General features: G+C 43.5%; 1 protein-coding gene across 3 annotated transcripts in view; it reads right to left on the reverse strand.

Moving 5' to 3' along the window:
• Positions 1-14504, reverse strand: part of ets1 (v-ets avian erythroblastosis virus E26 oncogene homolog 1) — a 38288-nt gene extending 23784 nt beyond the window's left edge. The window contains exons 1-2 of one of the 3 annotated variants that reach the window (XM_084350301.1): positions 14352-14504; positions 9793-9940 (exon numbers count right to left, since the gene is read on the reverse strand). In XM_084350301.1, coding sequence (XP_084206427.1) covers positions 9793-9940; positions 14352-14420 — 217 coding nt within the window. In that variant the 5' untranslated portion in view covers positions 14421-14504. Of the gene's footprint in view, positions 1-335; positions 694-9792; positions 9941-14351 lie in introns of those variants that run through there. The other 2 variants (XM_084350300.1, XM_084350302.1) reach the window with 2 other exon arrangements.
• Positions 14505-19671: the final 5167 nt, after the last annotated feature.

Below are 19671 nucleotides of genomic sequence, written 5' to 3' on the forward strand. Positions count from 1 at the left end.
GCTGTTTTAAAAACAAAACACACACAGGCTGATCCATTCAATCACAATAAGTAACACGCACTGCTCACAGGGGCTCGTTACATGACTGTGGAGCCTCCGGCGTGATTGCATGTTGTCTCAAGTGTTGCGTTTTGTCCAATATTGAGCAACCAGCGCCGTCTTCACACCGAAATACGCTCGGGACGTAATGTCCCTCTCAGCGCATCTGATTACCGTTCAGTGTGGTTTAGCATCGACGCGATCTGTCACCAGCTGGTTACGTTACAGGGCAGAAACATTTCGGAGTAGTACAGTTAGTCTCGTGTTAGCTGTCAGAGAAGAGTTGGATTACTCACCGTCCATCTTTTCAGCCTTTATGATTGTTAACGTCGGTTTCATATCGACAGCTGCCGTCATGATCATCAGACCAGCGTGACTTAATAACGCCGAGCGTCCCTCTTTTTTTTTATTTATTCTAACAGCTCCAAATAAAAAAAATTTAAAAAAAGACCCCCTACACACAATATCAGGGAAAATCTTCTCTTCCGTCGGCGCCCCCGCTCAGTTGTACCGGCCGAGTCACCTTCTCTCTCTACAAATTCAGCTTCTTTCAACTTCTCTTCCTCTTTCCCTCTCTCCCTCTCCGATACATGTACACACACTCCCTCTTTTCCTCGTTCTTTCTCACTCACTCACTCACTCACTCACACACTCACTCCTTCCTCTCTATCTGTGGCTATGGGCGTTGCATTTGCACAGAGCCGGAGAGCGACGACAGCTGAAGGGGGCGGTGTTTGGAGGCTGACTTGCCAGTTGATTCACAATTCAATTACAATGCTGGCCCCCCTTCCCCTTCTCACAACCCTTACACACACATATATACACACATACACACACTACTACAGTACCACCTCCCCCGTGTCTCTGTGGGAACCCACTTGTGCCAAGACCCCCTCCACCGTCATCACACGCAGTTAGGGAGTCTACTGTACATGTTCCCGCAATTTGCTGGCGTTTTTACAGGGGTGAGAAACACTCTGGAGATGTAGGAGCTTCCGAGTAGCCTGAGAAAACGACTGGAGTAATGTTTTTACTCCTATTGCTCCCCAAAACTTCCATTGTACCATCCTTTATGGAGTTTTAAGTTTTAAAAAATATCATTAAAGGGGCACTGTGTTGTTCTGAGGAAGACATCCGAGCTCACATATTAATACAAACTCAGTAATGTAAAGTTTTTCCGTAACTCAATTAACAAGCTGTTCTCTGAGGAAAATAAGCTCCCCAGAACACTGTTTGAAGATAGAAAGGTGGCAGGGTCCGCCACATATAAACAAAGTAAAACAGTATGAGTGGTGTGGTCCTTTAATGTCAGTTTGTTTGTTCAGTTTATTCGGTCATGAAAACAAGGAGAGTTTGTTTTACTTAGTTTGTTAAGGCATGAAATAATCAGTCAATTAATTAAAACGTCTTCTCCAAAAACTACGTAACGCACCTTTAAATTACAGATGACACCATGTACGGCCCTGAAGCAGCTGTACTGGAATGTTACAGGCTTACTAAATGGGACACAAACAGCATGGAGTACAATATAATTGCCATATTTGAAACACTGTGAGCCCTTTTAGGAATGTTTAAGGAACAGTATCGTGTTCGTAACAAAGCAATCTGTCTCCGGAGATGCGTTTTAGATCTTAAAATAGCCGCGTACCAACAAGTTTAGCTGTGGTTCATGTGTGAAGAACTGTTAACTATCCGAGTTAAAAGGACTGTCCTATATTCTGAAGGTCCAGGCTTCCTCATAACTTGTAACTCACCCTCATAAACACCTCAGAGTATTTCCTGTTCACCTTGTCCTGATCAATAAAAGCCACGTCTCTTTACTCAGCTGCATCAGGAATTAATAAAGAGGCACATCTTTGCAAACAGGAACATATCTACACAAGTGAAAATGAGGTATATACACATATATTTAAAAAAAAAAAAAAAAACGTCTGGGTATTAATATCAATCGAACTGGGTCTCCTGTCATCAAGACTATCAATGGAAATTCAGTTTGAACAGGGCAAACTGCCTGTTCTAATTCTCTGTCTGTTTTTTTTTCTTCTTTTCTTAGACTTTCGTGCTTTCTTATCTGCAATAATCAGGAACAATGACCATGCCTTACTGGAAATTGAATCAAGAATTTGTTCTGCCACTGGAAAAGAACAAAGACTAAGAGCAAGACTGGGCTCTCGAGCTACAGCAAGGCTCCACTTTGAGCAAAGCACTGCCATTAGGGAACACCTCCCATGGCATCAGAAATAGATTATAATGGAGATAAGTTCCCCTGGAACCTACTACTTATAACAAAAGTGCTCAAACAATAAGAAACTAAAGGAATTGTACAGACTATTTTGTTTGTTAATGCAACAATCTGATGGGTTTCTTTGAGACGTCAGCCCTCTTCCTCCATACATGCAACCTCGTTAGAGTGAGTCATATGGCGCAACACACGACGCACGTCAATATGATACTTCTGCATGTACTCCCTGCATGTGTTTGCATGGAAAATTGGGAGCCAGGGGTATTGATCACACATGGATTTTCAAACCGGTGGTACTTCGGCGGCTCCATTAGCAGCCCTGGATCAGGTTTCATTGGCCTGATAGGAGCCATCGTCTGGGAAGAGTGCTGGTGGGTTCTGCGGTGAGAGGAGCAGCCTCACCAGGGGCAAAGTGGAGGGGGTGATGGAGGAGAAGAATGGAAGCGGGGGAGCAGTACCTCTCACTTCATCACAGTCAGTCAGTCTCTCACTCTCTGTGACTGGACCTCTTTGTTTTCTGTTAATGAACTCCCTCGTATCTGTTCTTAAAAGGACAGCCCGGGTGCCTTTCGTGCCTGAAGGCAGCCATTAGAGGTTTAATGGTGTTGCTGACTAATATCTGGGCTGGCGTCACTGTAGCCAATTCCAAATTGGGTTTTCCTCTCCCTGTCTTCTCGTCTTTACATTGGATTTTATTTTAGTAGTATGAAAAGCATTTAAATTGTATTTTTACCAATTGGTTTTCACATTTCGAATGCTCCTCATGATGCATGTTGTGTCATTTTCCACATTTCCCTCGAATATTTTGCACATTCCTGTTCAAATCTGTGCAGTTCTTTCATTTAAATAACATATTGTGTTTTTTTTCATATTTTGTTGTTCATTTTCATTTTTCTATCTATGCTTCTTGACATTTAGCAGTTGCTCCTTATCTTTCTTTATACTTACTATGTTTATTGTTTTGCACCGACACACCTTGGAATATTCCTTGAATGCCAAAAACCCACCTGGCAATAAACCTGATCCTGATGCAGATTTGTATTCTAGATTTGCGTACTGAAAATGATGATTAAAAACAGAGCTATTAAAAAAAAAGGTTGGGAACAAGCTGATTACAAAAGCATTGTTGCTTTAAATTCCTGCTAGGAAACAACTGAACATGTTTCTGTCCTGGTATCTCAGAACAGTGTGTTACTGTTTCTCAGAGCAATGACCATTTCTATTGCTTAGACAGCCTGCTGTACAATGACCCTGAAGACAAACACATTTTTATGAACAGTACACTGACATGAGAAAAATGATTTGTACTAAAAAAAAAAAGCAACAGTTAAATACTAAACATGCGGTTTATCTCCATAAAGATCTCTGTATCAACTGCTTGTGTCAAAGTTTTGCACAATACGAACCCCCCCAAAAAAACAGCTATTGTTGAAACAAACTGTGTCATTTCCTATTTAGAAAGAGGGATTGTTAATTGTCTTACACTGGTGAAACAACCAGGCAGTCTGTCGGCTGAGGACACATGTCCCAGATCAAACAAGTTTTGGTTTCTGTGTCTCTTTTCTTCACCTGGCAAATGCTGTTGCCATGGTTTTGACAGTTAGCCGGCTTCACTCACTTGCGTTGCAGTAAAGCACGCCCAGCTGAAGCAGCTCTCTCTCTGTGTGTCTCTCTCCTGCTCGCTGTCTGTCTCTCACTGGCACATCTGTGTTGTCTGCCTGTCTATAATCCTCACATGTAACCGTTGCACCTGCTACTTTTCACAGAGTTAACTGAAAGGTTATTCCATTTAGAGCAATCCATACAGCTGTCAAGTGATATTTGTCTTTGAAGCCGGAGCCCTCGCAGCAAGCCAGAAGAGTTTGGGTTACTTTGACTATTCCAGTTTCAAACATGAGACCTTCCTTTCACATGCAGAAATGTGAAATCAGAAATGATTACTCCAGCCGAGACAAAATCGAAGTGTAAATCATCTCAAGACAATGTGGCCCTAACAGGTTTGGTGTGTTGTGTGAATGGATAGCATTTAGCATGTGATCAATCAGTCAGTCATTTACAGACACTCAAGCACACACACACACAGACAGAGAGAGAGAGAGGGAGCAGACAGTGTAACAGTAAAACAGTGGGGTCCTTGTGGCCTCTGTCTAGCAGCTCAGTCTCAGCTCTATCTGTGGTGGATGCTGTCTGAAGGTGCCACAGGCTGGATGCACTCCTGCTGAGATCAGAGGGTTAGCTGGGACAAGAGCGGTGTATCCCTGTGTGTGAGTGTGTGTGTGTGTGTGTGTGTGTACATCTTTCTCCTGTGCCTCACATTCCCAAATCTCCCCCGAGAGCGCACGCGTGTGTGTGTCAACGCACGCATGTGTCTGAGTGTGTGCGCTCTGCTAAATTGTGTGCATGTAAGTGCACTGGGAAAGTAGCAGGGCCTCCCTGAACAAAGGCTCAGCTCTTTTCTGAACAATTAGCTTCGCTAAAAAGGACATCTCTTCCTCCATTAGCGGCACCACGTGCCCCCCATCACTCCATTGTGCAGATAATTCAATTATCCCCACCCCCCTCCGAGTCTCTTTGCCTCCCAGACCTCCCTCTTCTCGTCTTGCCCTCCCTCCTCTCTTTCACCACCGCACTCTCAGATAAAGCTCCACTAGTCCTTGTAGCTGAGGGGAAAATACATCAGTCTGCGGTTTTAATTCATCTCTCATTGAACAAATGAAGGCTGTACATTATAGTAAGAAAAGCCACTCAAAAGAGTGGTGCATTTTGAAATGATAATGATCTGTATGGCTGTGAAAATACAGTTGCTGGTTGTTGTTAACTGTTGTATCGATGCACTTTATATTGAGTGATTATGAGGAATTGAGCTGTACCTACTATAGCACGGACTGAATTCAACTATGACTGCACATTACGGGACACAGTAAGAGGTATTCACTCCAGCCATTACTGGTGTACACTCATCGTAGTTAACAGTCTGTGAATATTGCTGCGCTCATGATATAAACATTAAAACAATGGGAGGTCTCTCTTAGGATTCATTAAAGCACCACCTTTCCTGATGAGCTGGCATCTGTTGCATCATCACCCGTCAGTGATTGCATGCGTCTCCAGAACTGCATGTTCTCCAACTGAAGTGGTTTGTAATTAGTCACCGCGCTAAGAGAAACTTGCCAAATGAAACACTTCCTAGAAATAAAACTCGTAGAAGTCTGGGAAGGGGAGGTGTTTGAAAATCTGGTGTTTTGCTGATGCTTCAGAGCAGAACATCTCTTTGAAAAGGCAAACAGGAAAGTATCTTTCTTCAGGCGGGCGACATGGCCAAGAGCTGGTCGTGAGGGAAAATACTGATTCCTAAGGTCAAGAGTATTTATTGAGAAAAGCGCTCACGTTAATGGCTTATCAAAAGAAAAAGTATATTCACCAGAAATTACTCTTTGAGATAGTTTCCTTTTAGTGCTTTGAGTTGTGGGATAGAAATTCCAGAGCGACTTTATCTGTGAATGGCCTGATTTCAATGCACAATGCAATCACTTCTCAGAAGTCCAGTGCTAAATCTGGGTTACAAAATTTTGTAACCCAGATTTCTAAGAATACTTACAAATGTACAGTGGAGTAGTAACAGATTGTCTCTTTCCTCTTTTTACTGACTGACACCTCTTGCCTAAGAGCCATCATTGCACTGTGCAGTTCAAATCTAGGACCATGGCAGCGGTGAAGCCCATTCCTCCACAGTCGTCTGTCGCTTTTCCGTGTTTCCACTCTTGTTTTGTTTTATTGTTGGAGGGGGAAGTGTGCGCCGGCCTGATTAGCATCACTGTTTCCTCCTTTCCCATAACCCCCCAGACCCCCGCAGGCTGCCTGTTTACTTTTAGAAATAAAAAATGGGCCTGCGCCCGTGAGGACGTGCCCCTCATCAGAGGCGAAAGCACCCCCCACCCCAAGGCCCCACATCTCAGATCCTCCTCCCCTCGGCTCCTCTCCTCCCACCAATGCTAGTCCTGTGACTTATCCCTCTCCTTATCCGTCCTCTCTCCTCAAACTGTATTCCGCCCACTCTCCGTTGCTTTCCACCCCGTCCCCCCTTCTCTTCCAACTGTCCAGCTGTCAAATCACATCAAATAAAACAGGCCAATGGTCCCTGAGTGCCAGATCACAGCTGTGTCTGCGTGTACTAAATGGGAGGGTATGTTTAAATGTACAGTGAACTCATGAGTGCCTGGGAGTGAGTGGATGTGTGTGTGTGTTTTGAGTGTGTGTGTCTGTGCCCGCTTTACTGAATGGGAGGATGCAGTAATACAATACACACCAGAGTGCAGGGTGTGAATTTAATGAATGAATATGTGGAGTGTGCATCACTGCAGGATGTTGGTGGAGTGTGTCTGCATGTGTGTGATATCTGTGCCTGGATTTCAATGAGATCGCACAGTAACACACACCCACGCACACACATACAGTGAATTTCCACAATGGGAGTTTACAGCAGGCCCTGTGGTGCGAGGGTTGGATAGTGAAGAGTAGAGCTGGGTTAGTGTAAACATCACCATGGCATGGCTGTTGTCAGGAAGCAGTGTGTGTGACATTGGGCTCTGGGCCAAACATGCGATGGTCCTTTAACGTCCAACATCCCCGCCTCACATCTGCTCTGCACTCTTTCTTTCTCACACTCGCACATTTCATTTTAACAACACCCAATCCATTCTCGGAGAAGTGACTTGAGCTTGTTAACTTTCAAGGTTAAATAAAATATATCAAGTCATATATCCACGACAGTGGATTTAGTTTGCAAGATACTTAAGAGTGTTGTCAAAGACTTACCTGCCATACTTGCTTTTAAAAGTAACTGGTTTTATTTTTATTTGTGATCACCTAGTAACTATTTGTTCCATTAAAATGTTTTCAGACAACATTATGTAACTTTTTTACCTCACAATATCAGCCTCAAAATCATGTTGATGGTATAGTGTTCGTACAGTGTGGTGCACACTTGTTCGTGCACTATGTAACTTCAGTGAGAGGGTAGGATCACAGTGCATTCATGTTTACTTCAACATACACGTTTTCAACACATAACATTGTTATGACGTAATGAGTTCTGTTTGTAGTTTGCAGATACATTAAGACCTGGGATCCAAAAATAGAGCCAAGCGCCAAGTTGTACAAAATGCAAATTTCAGTCTTGTTCGAACTTAAACACAAACTAAAAGTGGCTGTAATCAATATTTTATATAATAACAATGTATCAAATAGAAATGTGAGGAGGGTCGCTTGCATTTATGGAGCTTTAGTTGCAACTCTGTCGCAAAATATCAATGTGATTGGTGCAATATTTTTCTCTTATATAGTAATATAAGAATGTAACATTTTTGGACGTTCCCAAAGGTCTTGACCCAACCAAAAGAAGAAACAGCGCCACCAAAATCCAGCTTGTGGCCAAAAAGACGCTACTGTAACTAAATTCTCTGGGCCCCGGCGCAGCATCGATATTTACGGCAATGGTTTATCCAGCTCACAACTAGGTGTTTTTCCTGGATCACCACTCTCAAAGCATCCTTTGGGCCACAGCGGCCTCTCTTTCAGCAAAAACACCTCCAGAAAATCAGTGTGCACTACTAGCACCATACGACAGACACAGTTAGCATTTAGCTGGTTAACCATAGTGGGATTTTTAGCAGCAAAAGAGACAGATATTTCCCTGAGGAGTTGGTGGAGACCAAAAACAGAGAGTTAATTTTCACCAGGTGGCCAGAAACACAACTCCAAATTATTGTTACTTTGTCACATCTGGATGTGCAAATAAGCAAATGTTCGCCTACTAGTTAATCACAATAGATGATAATGTGTTGTGTTCACAAGTTGTCTCAGCTGCCCCCATGTTGCAAAAAAAATCAATTATGAAAGTTAAATGAATATTGTAAGAGGAGGAGGTTTGACTTAATTTTTCAGTTGATTGATTCAGTTGTTCCCGCTGATCAAATAAAGTAACTGTTGACTGTTAAGAAAGAAAAACATCATCATAATTAAAACTAGCACAACCTCATTGGATACAAAAATGGATGGTAAGCATGTGTGACTACAAAGCAGAATTCTCTGAAGTGCCAAATCACTAACACAGCAGGAGGAAGCTGAAAACGGTTGCACCTCTATTTCTAATTATATACTAATTGAATACGAGGGTTCTGAAATAGGAAGTGCAAATTATTCAAGGGGTGACCATGTTTTCAGTTTGAGAGAAATGAGTCAAAGCAACCGCTACAGGGAGTAGAGACTGTGTCAGGGGTTATGTAGCCGCTTCTGAGGTTAGCACAGACTCATAACGTTGTAATCTGGTGGCACAAAACCTTCAGCAGCTTGATATGACACCACCGGCAAGAGCAAAATGACTGTAACAGCATCTCCAGGTGGCTCGAATGCTCTTAGACCTGTGCTCTGTATCGTGTAGGATTTAGGAGAAGGATGAGAAAAAAAAAAAGGGTCAACGCTCGGTCATTTTTTTCCACTCAGCAATGTTTATGTCAACGGTTTAGCGCTGGGAGCAATGAAGTGAGGGCTCCGAAGGAGTGTGTCTCTGGCAACAAACATCAGCAAATCCCATCAAATCCTGACTCCCTCTCACACACACACACACATACGCACACTCAACCCCCCTCCACCTCTCTAGAGACCAAACCAGAGGCTTGGGAAAAAGATGGCCGCCCTTTGGCCCCCTGTCTTGCCCCCTGCATCCAGCTCAGGGAGGTGACGGAAGAAAGCTTGTGCCCCCCAGCACCCCTGCCCTACTCCCGTGGCGTGCGTCCCAGTCCAGCAGCATCAATCACTTTTGAGGACGAGTAGAGGCCGGAGTCAAACACAGGCAAATGCACTGGAAGGAATGTTCCAGTTTAAAATAAAACTCATTTGAAAAAAGGGAAAGGAAAAAAAAATAGAAAGAAGCAAGAAAATGCAGGACATTCGGTTGTCCCCAACACAAAAGAGGGAGAGAGACAGAGAGTACGAGAGAGAGAGGGGGTATCTGGTAAACGCATTGCCCTCAGGGTCAACATCACCAACTCGCCAAGTGGAAACTGTGTGTGTGTGTGTGCCTACGCTGAAAATCTAAATGAGGGAGTTAAAAATGTGTGTGTCAAGATCACAGACATGAATGCTAGAGTGTGACTAATCGCCCATTCAGCATTCCGGTTAACACAAAGTCTTTTGTTGGCTCGAAGTCGTTTATTCACAGTTAACAATTGACTATTTTTGATCATTATGAAGCACGCACAGTGTGAGTAAAAACATGGTGAGTTGTGTCACCTTTCAGCTGCATCAAAGTTGCTAACAAGTAGCATATCTATCTACTATAATTGATGGGGAATGATTCTTTTATAGAAGGTTAACTCCATCAAAAATAATTACATTTAAGAAATAATGTCAAGGTAAGGGTCTAACGAGGACAGTAGGCTGAATGTGCATTTTGCCTTTTCTTCCAGTACCTCTTATCTCTTAACACTACTGTATCTGTGTCCGTTTCTTACCTGTAGGGCACACATCGTGTCCGTTGGGTACCTCCTGCAGGGGTATATCCTGGATGTAAAGGGGCTGTGACGGGTAGTACTGCTGCTGAGGGTGAACCACGCCTGGGAACTGGGTGTGAGGGCCCACTGCCACCCCTCCACTCTGCCTCTGGAGACAATTGTAACACAGTATTGGTAAGGCTAAAATGAACTGAGCAACATCAAATAGATCCATGCTGTTATTCTGAGTTTACATCTGTATGCTTGGTTTTATCTGCTTATGGGTGCTGTTAAACTTATACTGTTCAAATCACCACTGAAGAGGCAATTTGTGAGTGTTTTACTATTCATATTGAAAACAAATCAGTGTGTGTTTTGTAACAATTAAAGGACCAGTGTGTGGAATTTAGAGGCATCTAGTGGTGATTTTGCAGATTGCAACCAACTGAACATCCCTTTTCTCACTCTCCCTAACGGGGTGAGAATTGAAAATGTCCTCTCTATAGTCAGTGTTTGGTTTGTCCATTCTGGGCTACTGTAGAAACATGGTGGTGCTACATGGCAGATTCCATGGAAGAGGACCCACTACCTCTGTAGATATAAAAACCTGACAATCCTTTCTTTCTGGTGATTATACACTAATGAAAACATGATTACGAACATCATATTCCATTTCTGTCCTTGAATCCTCCACACTGGACCTTTAAGTTTAATCAGAGTTTTATTTGTTAACCAATGAGAAACATTTATTTCTGTTGCTGGGGATGGAGTGAAAGATTAAGCTGGAAACAACTGATGAAACTGTCCAGTGGCTTTGACCGATAGCGTGACCTTGGGTTTTAAAAAAAACATTTGTTTTTTCATTGTTTTACTGCACAGATAACCCTTGCGGCTAAATTTGACTCATTCAGTTTATCTTCGCCGTGTTGTTTTATCCTGCTTATCACAGAAGTGTTCACGTAAGAGGCTGCACTAAAGGGGAAGTCAGCAGTCAACAGTTGACTCTCTCGAAGAGATATGAAATTCTGTGTGGATACAAGAGATAGTATAGGAAGAAGATAGCCACTCTGCCATTTTTAGCATATCAAAACCTTCATTCGACGACAAACAAAAAAACTCAATAGATATTGTTGGATGTTTGTTTTTTGACAGTGCTGTGAACGTGGGGTTCAGATTTTTCTCACACTCGATGTAATGTGCTCTTTTGAACTTACCATGCAAAATACGTAATAAAATATATATTAACATAAATGTTTTTTGGTCCCTTCTTTGAAAGTACATATTCATTTCACAAAAGACTTTGTCATTTAAAGTGCAAGAATTGATCATTTCCCTTCAAGGATGTGAAATGGTCTGTCATATGTTATATGTCATATGTAAGTGATAGACTGGCTGACAGAGTGACTGCCGATCTGATAAGCCCGGTCCTATTTAAGCACAGCAGCATTTATCAGTAGCCAGCCAGCTTTATGGATGACAAACACGACCGTAGGATCAGGGAGGCCGGTTTACGACGTCCTTTAGAGGTTTTGCGTGGGACGCTGCCTTATCCTATCAGTCCAGGTCCAAGTTAGATAGGCATGGAGGGAGCCACATGGATTATTTATGGATCAGACAGATAGGCTGCGATAGATACCGCTGGAGATGTTATCGACACCGTAATATTTTTGATCAGATCAAGTCTAGAATAACTTTGAAATGGTGGTCAGTCAACAGTTTGTAAAAATGAACAGGGACGGCTAATGATAAGCTCGAAGAAGCCTTAAATGCTTTTTTCAATTAGAACTAAGTAATAGTATACATACACTGTACAATGTTCCATTTACTGTATGTATTTCTAGTCCACAATTGCTCGTTAAGGTGCAATATGTAAGAATATTAGTTAAAAACATTCAAAAATGAACTAAAATGATCAACAGAATGTGAGGAAACAACAGTTTTGATGTTATGATGTCTTTGTATTGTGCTGCAGAGATATCTACTGAAGTTAGCATGCTAACCAGCTAGCCTCATCCTGTCCCAGTTCGAAAAACACTCCCCCGGGGCTCCCAGTTCACAGTCTGTACCGCTAGCTGCATGGCTAACTACGCTGACTAGCTAATGCAGCTACAGTTAGCAGCAGTAAGCGGTCACTCTGGTCATATGCTGCCCCCTATTTGTTTTGAGTATGAATTCGACAGGTGAACAATTTTTGCCTGTTGCACCTTTAATCAATCTGAGTCATATTAACATTAAAATGTGACCTTTATCAGCCACAACCAGACCAAACAGCACCATTGATTTGATTTAATTGGCTCTGTAGTTGCTTATCTGTTTCTACCCTGTAGTGCTATAGTAATTGAAGCAAACACAGACACCAGCATGGTCTTAAATGTGATTACAGCTATAAATAATGTTTTACATAAATACAATGATTAGAATGGGAGTGTATTATATGCCAAACGCTTGTGACAGGATGAGTTAATAGTCCGTGACATATTGAAAGCACCAAGACCTTGACAAATAACAGCAAATAAGTCAACATCTGAATAAAAAAAAGGCCCAGCAGTCTTCCACATTTCACTCCTTTGACATCTGACTAGGCTGAGACATTGATTACATGCTTTATCTCTGCGGGATCATCCAGCAATATCTTGTGCAAGGTCAAATGATCTGACTGATTAATGTACTAGGGTTTTTGTTTTTGTGCCTCAAGTCTAAAGCTTTTAGAAGCCTATATTAAGTCTTGAATGGCATAACAGATTTGCTTATTGACATGTTTTCAATCACACTCTTAACTTTACCCATGGAGTAAGTAAATTGGAAGGTACATTTTTTTTTACAGGTGTGTTTAGGTTATTCGCCCCCCTAGTGGTTCTAAGAAGGAACTGCAACGTCTTCAGTTAGCGGAAGGTGTAATTATCTGCACCTGTGTTTTAAGGGAATCCTACCGATGTAATTAATACCAATAGTAATAGGCTGCAGTTTGTGCATGTTGGCTCACTATGTTGGATCTCTATGGAACTTGTTAATATCATTAGTGATTTCCTGCATTGACGAAATTAAATATTTGCCATGAATAAAAAGGCCTAGGCTGCGTCTGGAATCACTCTCTTTTTATCTTTGTGCACGTTATTTCCCCTCTGGCATTTTACTGTGTCCGGTGTTAAGTTCATGCACTGCACAGTACATTCAGAATGTCACAGAAAAAGTAACCCATTCCATGTATATGACTTTCTGCTATAAATCCTGCAACAATACATTTTATAACTGTGACAATCACCGTCACGAGACGGTCTGAGATCTCGATTTACTACTCACTTTTGAGAAAACAACTATGAATAGTACTAAGAATTACTCATTCGCCATACATACTGACGAGGGGAACGAGTGAACGAAGGACTGATCTCTGACACGGCCCTAGTCACGTTCTGCAATATCAATATCTGTAAAGAAAACTAAATCAGAGGAGCTAAAAGTCTGTTGCTTATATTTCATGTACTACAGTACTCAACAGTACTTCAGGCTGCTTGGAAGCCCTGAATTTGTTGCACTGTTCTCTGCATGCAGTCTTTGTGAAGCATATAACACACTGACAATGACTAAAGTGTAAACACATCAGGCCCTGCTGCTTTTCGCTCATATTTCATGTAAATTCAAGAGAATGGTGCCACCTGGCTGACCCAGGATCACCTTTTTGACCACGTCTGCCCCGGTATACAGTAGTCTCAATTTCAAAGGCAAGCCCCACCACCTGAGCCAATTAGGAGCCAGGGAGCTGTATCCTTCTATGTTTTCTATCAGGCCAGGGTGGGGTTACATTTGCATATAACCTCAGTCTCTTATCCTAATGTGCCGGCGCTCTGCATACAAATGGAGGCATTTATTTTGCCGCTCCTTGGCCTTCACCCTTCAAATGCTCATCTGACAGGAATCCCAATGTTCCCGGCTGCCACTGTCTCTGACTCTGTATTCAGCTCTCTCATTTGGAAAGCGTTAAGAGCCTTGGTGTTCTTGCAAACAGACCGCTGCAGAGCACCGTGCGGGTGTCTCAGCCGAGGAAAGTGTTATTCAGCAGGGGTGGTCGGACTCCAATTTGATTGGTTAGTGGCAAGGTTGGAGGCCCACAGGTCTCTGTATTTACAATATTACCCGCTAAAGAGAAGTGCAACTCGGCGCGGGGTGGTTGTGCAACACAGAGGAGCTCATGCAGGCGATTTCACAGCCTTGTAGAAAAACGTCTTGTTCAACACTGTTTCCTAACTTTTGACGAAATCACGAAGAACAGCGTGTACAGATACAGGCTCTATTAGTGCAACTCTGCTGGACCGACCTCAACAGGAACAATACTCAGCTAGAGCGTGTTCCTGTGAGGTGATGGGATCCAGAGTTGCTAACACACATACGAGCACACATCTCATATGCACCTCCTGCACGCATTCCTGCACTGCCATGTGGCTGAGCAGCACGCACCCACACACACACACACACACACACACACACACACACACAAACTCTCATTCCCTCTCGCTCCTGACCGGCTGTGTGGCAGGTAGCTGAGGCAGCCCTAACACTGGGGTAATTTACGAGGGAGGTCTTACCATTGCGCCCAGACGGTCACAGGGGTGAAGGGCCGGGTAGGAAGAAACTGGATCCATGTAGTAACTCATCACGGACGCTGCGGACAGGAGAAGCAGGGCCTGCTGAAGGGATCAACACGCAAACAGAGGAGGCAGGGTGGAGTGACCTATCTATCACACGCTGTTTACACTCTGTGTGCAAGTGTGTGGTATATACTATGAGTGTGTGTGTGCGTTAGGTGTGTGGGAGAGGAGGAGGGAGAGGGGAGAGGGTAAAAAAAAAAAAAAAGAAGAAGAGAAAGAGAGGAGAGTGAGACGTTTGAGCTGCAACATCAGCTGCACAGTGTCAAGGCTGAAAACTGTAGTTTTAAAACACACAATATCACGTCATCACATCCAGATTGGATCAGATTTAGGTTACAGCTCTTACAGGAGTGTTTTGATGTATCTCTTTTAAAGTAAAGCCTGCTGGTTTTCTGGTAAAAAAAAAAAAAAAAGGGATTTCGGATGAAGCATTTCCATCACTTCTCTCCTCCTCCTCATCCTCCTCTCCTCCTTCCTCTTCCTCTCCTCCCTCCCCTCCTACACACTCTGCTTATCACTTAACATTGTTTACTTGGAGCAGCGTCAACAAAAAGAGAGTGCAAACTGAGCTGGAGGGTTGCATTAGAGGTGGGGGGGGAATGGTGTACATGGGCAGTGGCAGGTCCCATCCTCCTCACATTCATATGTTAAGCAATTTGGCATATCTAGTTTGGCGGCAGCTGCTGACAGATTGAGGGGAGATGCGCAACTGCTCAATGCGTGCAGATGTTCACGGGCTCAAAAAGATTCGGATGCTCTTGTTGGAGGGAAAAAAAGTCCCCATACAGTAAGTGAAGAATGTGCAAATCAGCTCTGTCATTCAATTGCACGCATGCACCTTTGGGCTTTGACAATGTCATTGATTTGATGGGAGAGAGGGGAAAAAAAGAAGAAATAAAGGAGAAAAGCATCCATATGGCTCCAATTATGGATCTAATTTAGCTCTATAAATAGATCCTACTTACACATTGTGTATTTGAAGGCGGTCTCAAGCTTACACAATGAAGGAAAAATCAAAATAAAGAATGTGGAGAGAGGTGAAGTTCAGGTTGGAAAAAAAGCGTAAAAATGCGCATGCAACTTTACTTTGCTGCGGCAATAAGCAGAGATGAATCAGGTCGAAAGCGGAGCATCTCAATTAAAAGAAGAAGAAAAAATAGAAAAGCGCGCTGCTGCACGCTTTGTGAGAAATTCCTGACGGGAAGAAAAGCAGACAACTTTTTTAAAAAAGCCAACACTTTCACCCTGACGCATCAAAGCAGCAGCGACGGTATCACTCATCTCCTCAGCCCTCATCAGCCCATGTTGGTAGAATAAAAAAAAAAAAAGTTTGCACTTACCGACCGACCGCGGCGGAATGAGAAGTTTCCTGTGAAGTGGAGGCGCCGGGCAGCTGAGCGGTGTGACAGCTGAGGAGCGGTGGACTGCAGAGATGCTGTACCTGCTCGCAGCGAGTCCCACAGAGGAAGGAATATTAAGCACACTTTTAGTCCCTCCTCCCTCAATCATACGGTGATCCTCTCCAAATTCTGCTCTCCTGACTGTGCGTGCAGCCTGTGGACTTCACGTGCAGCCGCAGCACAGGTGTAAACTTGCAGAGAGAGTGGAGTGGAGTGGGCATATGGGTGTAGTGTGGACCTAACTTTTCCCAGCCTTATATCCATCCATGGGTGAAGTGTCCAGTTAGTCAGCTGGGAGGTTTGCAGGGAAGTTACACAATGAAACACAGAAGGGAACAACTGATGTGTCATTTTAAACTCATTTCTTAAATAACCCTTATCTTGTTATGGGCAATGGTTTGATAAAACTGCCTGTTTGAAATGAAGCAAAATTTGAATGAAGTTTGGTTTATTTGTTGGTTTGTTTTCCTCTCACGTAAGGACAAAAGTCTTGCTGTGGAAAATAGCAGGAAAAGAGGCAGGAAAACATCACACGGAGAGGAGGGGCGCAATGTTAATGACAATGGCTGATCTTCCTGTGAAACATCTGTGTGTGCCACATCAGGTAGAGGTTTGGACATTTCCGTTCATCCCTTTTTCAATCAAACCATCATATTGTGTTTTACATTTTCTGCTGAATATCTCCTGGTGTAGATTCCAATAGTCCTGCGTGGTGAACCTCTAAAATCTGGCATCGAGGCGAACCATTTGAGGGACTGTCACTGTCAAATCAATTTGTTTTCTGGTCTTGCCAGAATGCACCTGAGAAGCGTCTGCTTCTTGAATATTTATTTACTCTACATCACTGACTATCATCTCATCCCCCACCTTGTCTACCGCCTAAGCCCAACCAACGGCGTGTGGGCCGCTGATTAAAGCTATGACAGAAACGTTGACCACTCTTCTGCGAAATGAGAAGTCCCCCCCCACCCTCCACCCCCACCACAACGCAAGATCTACATCCACCTGCTGTGATAGAAATAAGTGATAACCAGGTAAGAGTGAGAAGCTTTATCTATTTGCTTATTTATCGCTTTATTTGTTTATTTATTTCCACGCTGCAAGGTCACAAGCTTTCCGCTGCATTGCTACCTAACAGCACAGAGTGCAGTCTCCCTCTCTCTCTATCAGCCTAACACTCAACACTTGCGAGTCATCTGAAACACCTTGTGACTCCATGATAATTCCGTGACCCCAGTGCAGCATTTGTTTGAATTAGAAAGTGCACGGTTCAAACTTCCTGACAGCCCCTGCTCTTAACAGTAAATCTTGAAAGTAGGAGTAAGGAGGTGTGTGTGTGTCTGTGTGTGTGTGTGTGACTGTGTGAGTGAAGAGCGGGGTGGGGTCAAGTCCAAGGTGAGAGGCGTGAAGAAGTACCATAAGGGGCTCAGTGGCAGGGAGCCTGCATTTTCTCAAGACCTCGTCTGAATCCCTCTGCTTTCAGCGGGCCTCAGCGCCTCAAGGCCCCCGGGGGACACAGATGGGCAACACGTCGAGGGCAAAAGGCGAGGGTATGACTTATTGCCATGTGGAGAGAAAAGCACAGGACGCGCCCCTACGATGAGACCAAATTGAATAAAAGCGGCGATGAATGCGATCCAGATCTCCAGCCGATGCCCCGGCAATGCTGTTTCAATTAGCTGGCTCACCAGTTCAAAGGCGAGGCCCTCGATACACTTCTGCTCCGCATGAAGCCACTATCATCACGTTGCCCCCTCGCCTTTTCGCCCCCCGATTATGGGAGAATGGTGCCACCTTTTTCCGATCAGAGCCCCCATCTATGTGCCGGCTGGGGCTCATGTTTTGCATTAAACAGATAGTGAACGCCTCGCCGTCACCGCCAGTAAAAGCCATCAGTCAAAAGACCTGCAGGGGTTTTTATGGCCTCCATCATCACTTGCTTGGTGAAATCTTACAGCGCTCTTGCATCTACATCAGCTGTGAATTTAACCAGGCCAATCGCTTCAATCTGTTAACACATTGCACAACTTCAGAAGTGTGTCTTGTAAATACCAAAGTCCAATTTAGCGTGCAGGTGATACACCAATAATTCTTTTTAGGTTATGTGGAAAACAGATGTGTACAAATATAAGGCATAAACATTGTCAGGTGATGTTGTATAAAGAGCGAGACACTCCAAACAGGGTGGAGGTGGGGGTTGGTGGATGGGCCGGGACTTTCACTCAGGACACTGCTGTTCATGCTGTTCATGAAAGCGAAGGTCAGTGTTGATTTATTCATACTCAAGGCTATAAGTTGACCGATGATGCACAAAACGTCATCTTTTCCTAAACCTAACCAAGTAGTTTTGTTGCCTGAACCCAACCATAACTGATATAACTGATAGAGGTCAATTTCTACCTGAATATCAGAAATCTTTAAAGGTCCAATTTGTAAGAAACTTGATTTTTGAGCCTGATTCCCAACTCATCAAATACTGACGCTTTGGGATGGCGGTCGACCAACCTACAATCCCAAAGCGTCAGTGTTTTTATGGTTTGGAAATAGGACTCAAAAATCAGCTTTCTTACAAATTGGACCTTTGAAACAATGCCTGAATAAATGATTATCTGTACTATGCTGACATTGTATAATGTCATATTCCTCAGCTGAAACCACCAGGACTTAAACATTTTGAGAGAATGTTTTCATGACAGATTCACTCTCCACCTTGAAAGTTACAGTATCTGGAGTCATGTAAGAGGTCATATTCTTATTCTTACCATCTGTTCAGGAGTGACAATCCCACCATTGAGTGCACTGCTGAATTCAAACCCCATGTGAGGTTGCCGAAACATCTCTAAGACTAAAAGATAAATACTCTGAAGATGCTTCAAACCAAATGATGGACGGAATCATCCCGTAGCCCTTGTGTTGTGTCTTTATCTTGGAGCACTGATGGAATTCTGTCATCCCAATGCTTTATTTAAATCGGCACAGCGAACCATACTGCTGTCGGTCCCCCATTCGTTCCCTGCATCTCAGTGAGCAGCTCCAGACTGTGAATCCTTTTGTCTCATTTTCTCATTTTGGATCTTCCAAAGATAGCTCTGACAGGTGATATTAATGGTCTTTTATTAGCATCATCCTGATTGCTACAGATTTTTGGAAGCGAGAGATAGAGGGAAAGAGCAAAAAAAAAAAAAAGAAAGAAAGAAAGAGAATATGGAAGTCCTCCGCCCACCACTTCTCACAGGAGATCGCCTCTCTCTTTGATAGCCTGCCCGAATCTGTTCCCCCCATAGAAACTGCCCTGCAGATGTTGTTGCTGTATGCCGACTACAAAGAAGGAGCCCTTTATGAGAAGAACATCTATTTTGGGCCTCAGTGTTTCCGAGCTGTGGTGCTCAGCGAGAGGAGCACAGGCCTAATCTTTCTGCCGCTGAAAACTCTGTTTTATTCTCTGCCCGTGATATTTTTAGATTAAAGCGCAGTTCTAATGAATAAAGTGAGGATGAAATATTTTATGACAGTATCAATATGCCATCACTGCGGTGGGCTTGGGCCTGAAAAAGCCTGCGTTGCTATTGGCATCGGCTGAGAGAGAGTTGGGGGGAATATGGGGCAGTAACCTCAGCGAAATAAAGAACATGGAGAAGCCTTTGTATCGGGCCTGACTAGATTCATTTAGACGTGTTTGTGGCTAAGACTCTCACCCTCGCCCACAGAACCATGACTTTGTTGCACTGTTGACTGCGAGGCAAAGGTCTTGGGGCCAATATTAGCTCTTGATATTATCTTTAATTAAAGCACCAATCCCTCAGCCAAGTTGTCCAAACAGTTCTAAATAGGCCCTGTAAATCAGACAAACATCCTCG

The sequence above is a fragment of the Pagrus pagrus genome (genome assembly GCF_965226575.1).
Source record: "Pagrus pagrus genome assembly, chromosome: 4".
Taxonomy (NCBI): domain Eukaryota; kingdom Metazoa; phylum Chordata; class Actinopteri; order Spariformes; family Sparidae; genus Pagrus; species Pagrus pagrus.